Source organism: Cyprinodon variegatus, unplaced genomic scaffold, assembly GCF_000732505.1.
Source record: "Cyprinodon variegatus isolate N-32 unplaced genomic scaffold, C_variegatus-1.0 Scaffold328, whole genome shotgun sequence".
NCBI classification, from domain to species: domain Eukaryota; kingdom Metazoa; phylum Chordata; class Actinopteri; order Cyprinodontiformes; family Cyprinodontidae; genus Cyprinodon; species Cyprinodon variegatus.
In genome coordinates, this window is record NW_015150781.1 from 821367 (window position 1) to 827531 (window position 6165).

Here is a 6165-nt window from a genome sequence, read left to right on the forward strand (position 1 = left end):
ACACACACACACACACACACACACACACACACACACGTATACACATACACATATATACGTACACAAAGCAGAGGCACAAGTGGCAGCATGGCTTGTTTTTGATAGACATTCAACTAATGCTGACATGACTGATGTGTTATGAGCCAATTCTTTAGATGCTTTTTGAAAATAGTGAATAGTCCTCTGATGTTCTGAGGGACAGAGTTCCATTCCTGAGATGCTTTAACTGCAAAGGCTCTTTGAGTAAAAGTACTTTTATGCAGAGGAACAACACAGTCTCCTCCAGCCGACCCACGTCTTACTGTTGGTGTGTTCCTGATTTTGTTGTTGTTTGCCTTCTGTTGCCCTCTTGAGTCAGTCTCCTATACTATATATATATATATATATATATATTATATATATATATATTATATATTTTTTGTAATTTTAGTTTTTAAACTTCAATGTACATAATATGAAACTTCAATAAACAACACTGATGTTCACTGAGACAGATTAGGACTCATACAGGAAGAACCAGTATATCCAGTCTTTTTGTTGATGTGTGAGACTTCTATTTTAGTGCCTATCAACAGCTTTTCATAGAGCCATTTCTTCTTAGAGCCCTTCCATCGAACACAGAGGTGAGCCACCAGCTTTTTCACTGTGAAATTTAATTGTACGTTTTTATTTATAGAATAAATATGGTATTTCTCTCTCTCTTTGTGTGTGAATGTATGTGTATATGCAGTATATATATATATATATATATATATATATACACATACATACATACAAACAGACACTTTAATTGATTAAAGGGATCAATCGGTTATTGAAATAATCGTTAACTAATTTACTAATTTTTATTAGTTTTGTTACTTTTTCAATCTGAAATCAGCTCTTTTGCTTAAATATCTGCCTCCAAATTGTTTTAGATTTGTATTTAGGTATTTATTAACCAAATGAAATACATTTATGACTAAAAAAAAAGAATCATATCTACTTTGTATAATGTACCAGTTCCATGTGTCGAGCTCAGAACAATAGGATCCAGTATCCGAGGCAAACAAACAGTTATTATCAAAATGTTCATTAGAAACAGAGCCCAAGAGAACCGCGTCTGACCCCCAGATTCCACGTCCTCTGTCACATCTCCGTTCTGCCGCGCTCACGTACGTCGTGCAGAGCACTTGCACAGTCATGTTAATCAATGAGAACTGCTACACATCCACTGCTACTCGTCTGCAAGTCACCGTCCATGAACGTTTTCTCCGTCCTTCACTGTCAAAATACGAAGCTGAGCTATTTTTCGCTCCGCTCCTGTCTGTTGGAGGCCAGGTTCAGATCCTATATTGCAATCGCACCAAAAAGAAAAAAAAGAACTTTGAGAAGATCCGGTTTGTCAAATGAAAATATGGTATTGACAGATCGGTAAAAACTAATTAGAGCATAAATCTTATTTATTCTCAAAACTAAGACTGTTTAATTTAATTATTGGATGCAAACTTTTGGTACTTCAACTTACCAGGAAGCAGATTTCTCATCTTGATTAATTTTTTTTTACTTGATCATTTATTTTATAAAAATGTAGAAAAAGTTTCATCAAATCCAGTCACAACCTCCAAATGCGATTCTGACAACTTCAAACTAAACGCCTTATCGCAGGCACAGATGAAAACATGCTACGTTTTTTTATGTAGAGAACAGACTATTTTGTATGATCCTATACATCCCTATTACAAAGACCCACAGCGAAAAGAAAACGTTTGGGCAGAAACTGCATGTTTGATGGATACTGATGGTAACTTTTTATTAAATAAAGCGTTCATTATCGCATGTTTTACTTCTATGAATTACATATTATCGCGCATGTTCTCTTCGAGCTCCAAGCTAATCGCAGGCAAGACGGGAGGAACAGCAGAGGCAGTAGGCTTTGCTTAGCATAGGCGGTCTGGGAAAGAGCGGGACGGTGACGGAGGATGTGAAATTTTTGGTTAAGGCAGGAACCTGTGCAGGAGGAGACAACAGGTTAGTGACCACATTTCTGGAAGTGGATCATAATGAATGTGTGAGTCACTAACCTGGTCTTATGTTTAGTCCGAGCCCAGAGGATAAGGTTTGTTCTAGCCGGTCGGCTGCCAACGCAACACAGCGAGTGCCACATAGAGTCCCAGATGCTGATGTATGGGTAGGCAGAGGACAGGCCGGGGATCAGACCCAAGCAGACGGGAGGCAGGATAATCCACAGGGCGAAGGCAAAGCCGGTGTCTGCGACATAGGCAGTTGTCAGAGCCAGGAGATCAGTGATCCAAAGGAGAATCCAGAAGAAGTCAGGTAACAGTTCTAGGCTCGGCACACCGGCAGACATAGATCCGTCAGGAGTCAGAAGACAGGTCAGTCAAACAGATCAGACGGCGACAGGCATGCTCAAAGGTCGAATGGGTCAGGATCAGGCAATCAGAAATACAGGAATGCTAGAAAACTTCTCACCACTGCCTCGAAAATGATTTGGCCCTGCTGACTGGTCTGAAGGCTGGTTAAAAAGAGACTGGAGCAGGTGGAACAGATGAGCTGTAATGAGAACTGGGTGGAGATCAGCAGGTGAGTTAAATGAGTAATCAGACCAGACATCAGCGCCAAGATTATGACAACATGACGGTACCTGTCAGTTTGATTTGATCAATACAAGATTATTTTTCTGATTTATGTAGTCATGCAACAAATTATGGTAAAAGGTTGATCAGCTGTGACTGACCATTTTGTTGGCCATACAACATTGTTTTAGGAAAAAAATAAACATTCTTAGACAATACAAAATCATTTTTATCATCAAAGTCAGTTTTTTTTTCTCTGTTCAAACTTCACTCTTTTCATCTTTTAGACTTCATCATGGAAACTAAAGTAGTGATTAACCCACCTCAGCAAGTGATGGCGATGCAAAACTCTCGGGAGTGGGGGAGCGGCATATGTGGCTGCTTTACGGATATGAGAGACTGTAAGAATGGGAGCCTTAAACTTTATTAATGTGCATTAAGCTCTTCCCTTCAGGTAATCCCTGGAGAGAAGAGGTATTCCTTGATTGCTAATTGGTTCCTATAAATGGCATGTCATTTTATTGTTTCTTTTTCTATGTATCTCATTTCCATACCTGAGCTCACGGTGACGTTTAATGTATATTTTCTGTCCTTTCAGGCTGTCTTGCATTCTGGTGCCTCCCCTGCTTTGCCTGCTTGACCAGCAGAGCGTATGGGGAGCATCTCTGCACCCCGTTACTGGAGTGCTTTGCATATATGATCTCACCAATCACCATGTCCATGAGGACCAGCATGAGAGAGCGCTACAACATCGAGGTACGGCATCAAGGGGAATAATCAGACATAAACACTTAATAAATGAATTAATTAATTCAGATGAGTTTTGGTTTAACTTTTCTTTTTTTTAACCTTCAGTGACGATTAAAACCTAAATTCTGATCAAAATGTGGTATTTCTAAAGATTGATACTGTATATCTTTTTTACATTTAAATCTTTCGGATAATCATAGTTTTGTCTCTGTAGAGGCCTTTTTTCCCAGTAATTAAGCTGTAAATAAACACAGACAAAAGGGGAATAGAAATAAACACCCAACCTGGACTGTTTGAAAACATGAAAACTGGGCAGTTTTTAGCTGCCATTGACAAAAGCCCAGCTAACAGGGATTGGCTTTGATATAAACTAGGAGGAGTTTCCTCCTAAATTTCTTTTATTTCAGTCAGTTTTCTTTAGGTTTTTGGGCCTGTCTGAGGTCATAATACTTTACATAATAATAGTTTCAGAATTTTGGGCTAGAGAATAGAATTTATTGTCAACGTCGCAAAGAAACGAAACATCCCAAACCTGCAGTGGGATTAGATTTTGTTCCAGTTTAGGACCTCCTGGATGAGCTGTTGATGATGTCTATGTTTGGGAATCTAGCTGGGTTCACCATTGTTCCCTGTTTAATTATGTTCTCTATTCACTTCCACTTCTTTTAAAACAGGGCATTTGTTACTTTGCATTTTTTAACCTTTTATGTTATCAGACTGGTCATTTTGATGCATCGTTCTACTTCTACTGCAGTGAAACTACTCAGGCTTGTGGCTTGTCAAATGATCATAATCACAATCATAATTTGAGAGTAAATTTGATTATTTTTATTTATTATTGTCTGCTTAAAAAACAGCGTAATGATGTGGTTAGTTTGTGTTATGGCCAACAGAAGCACATGTTGTTGAGTTTAACCAAATGAATGTCTCTGATCCACAGGGCTCCATTGCTAGGGATTGCATTTTCGTCACCTTCTGCCTTCCCTGCGTTTGGTGTCAGATGTCCAGAGAGATAAAGAGAAGGAACTTGCAAGTCGTCATGGTCGGCGCAAAAAACATATGAGCTCATTCTAAATTTATATTAAAAGAAAAGTAAATGGTGGATATAAACTAAATTCCAAATCTCAACTGTATATTCTGTAGTAATGATTTGTCATGACTTATTTTCTAGAGTAAATACTCAGTGCTGCTATATTTTAGCACTTGGAAACACACAATAAAGAAAATGTTAACAACAGAAATCAAATGTTTTTTTTTCTCTTTGCAATACTTAATAATGCTAAAAGAGCATAAATAAGCATAATCCCATCAGTCAAAAGTTTTGAAAAAAAAGAAAAGAGGTATAGAACACGTTTCTCAGTACTAAATATTTTAATGTGAAAAACTCACACAAAGAAAAAGACAATTACAAGAAATTTATTGGTAAAATTTCTTTAGTCTTTGGCGCTCAGACCTCGGCAGGAAACATTAGCACTGAATTTAGTTTAATCTGCATGAACAGGATTAAAGAACAGGGCTGTTTCCCCCCAGGCCTGAAACTGGTGGTGGAGTGGAGATAGATGGAGTTGGTCAGTCTGTAGACTGCTGGTTGGAGAGACGGTCTGCTGAGCTTTATGGGGAGATCCAGAGGACTGCGTGAGCTGATACTAGAGCTTCACTCAGGGACCTGGAAGATGGAAGTCCAGCTGGATAACACAGGTTGAGAGAACCTGTCCATGATGAGCAAGCATGAAGCGACGGTGGAGAGGAAAAACTCCCCATTGGGAAGAAACCTCTGGCAGAACCAGGCTCAACATGGCGGTCTGCTGCCGGACCGGTTGAGATGAAACAGGGAACTCAGTAAGAGTCCAGGAGGAATGACGCTCTGATGAAGCTTTAGCTACGATGGTGGAGGAGGGGCTGGAGGGGGGGTGTTTCTAGATGTGCTGTTTGCTTGACAATTTAAACAGATGTTGGTTCAGACAGCTGGTTTTAGAATGAATAGGAGGTGCCTTTGATCTCATTTTAATCACAAGAAAGATAAGTTCAATTCTATTCAGTCTATTTCTATAGCTCCAATTCACATCATGTCATCTCAGGTCACTTTCCAGTTCACCAGATCATCCAGTCAGATTGATTCAAAGTTTTCTATCTAAGGAAAACCAGCTGATTGCATCGACTCATTGACTCTTCAGCAATCCCTCACACTAAGCATGCTTGTAGCGACAGTGGAGAGGAAAAACTCCCTTTGAACAGGAAGAAACTTCCAGCAGATCCAGGCTCAGTGTGAAAGGAACTCTGAAAACTCATCTAAAAATTCAGAGTAAGGACCTGGTGGACGATACAAAGTTACAAAAAGAAGAGGTTTTCTTGCTTTGAAATTTGGATCAGGGAAATTAAGGGTTAAATGTTCAAAGAGTTGTAGGTATTAACTGTTTTGGGAGTAACCAGTAAGTCAGACTGAAAGATTGTTGCTACTCCTCCTCCTCGCCCAGAACTTCTGGGGATGTGAGAACTTCTGGGTATGTCTAAGATTATATTACAATAATATCCAACATGTCACAACCCTTTAAAAGAACAAAACAATTTTAAAAGGACCTTTCAGTTAGATTAAATATAAAAAATATTTAAACTGAACTCAAACTGGATGAAATATAAACATAGTTATATATTTCAAAATTAAATATTAATATGATAAAAACAAACAAATATTAATTGATATATTCTAACATTATATTATATAAATATATATTTATAGCTATATATATATATAATTCAGTATTTTTAAGGATTGCTCTTTAATAATGAGTATTATGATCTATAGAGGAAAGTTTGTTGTAATCTCATTTACAAAAGACAG

General features: G+C 38.2%; 1 protein-coding gene across 1 annotated transcript; it reads left to right on the forward strand.

The window, feature by feature from the left end:
- Nucleotides 1-487: 487 nt before the first annotated feature.
- On the forward strand, nt 488-4413 carry LOC107091185 (cornifelin homolog B-like). The gene is made up of 4 exons (XM_015384973.1): nt 488-623; nt 2864-2977; nt 3175-3332; nt 4267-4413. The coding sequence occupies exons 2-4, from the start codon at nt 2872-2874 to the stop codon at nt 4387-4389; spliced, it is 387 nt and encodes a 128-aa protein (XP_015240459.1). The 5' UTR covers nt 488-623; nt 2864-2871; the 3' UTR covers nt 4390-4413.
- Nucleotides 4414-6165: the final 1752 nt, after the last annotated feature.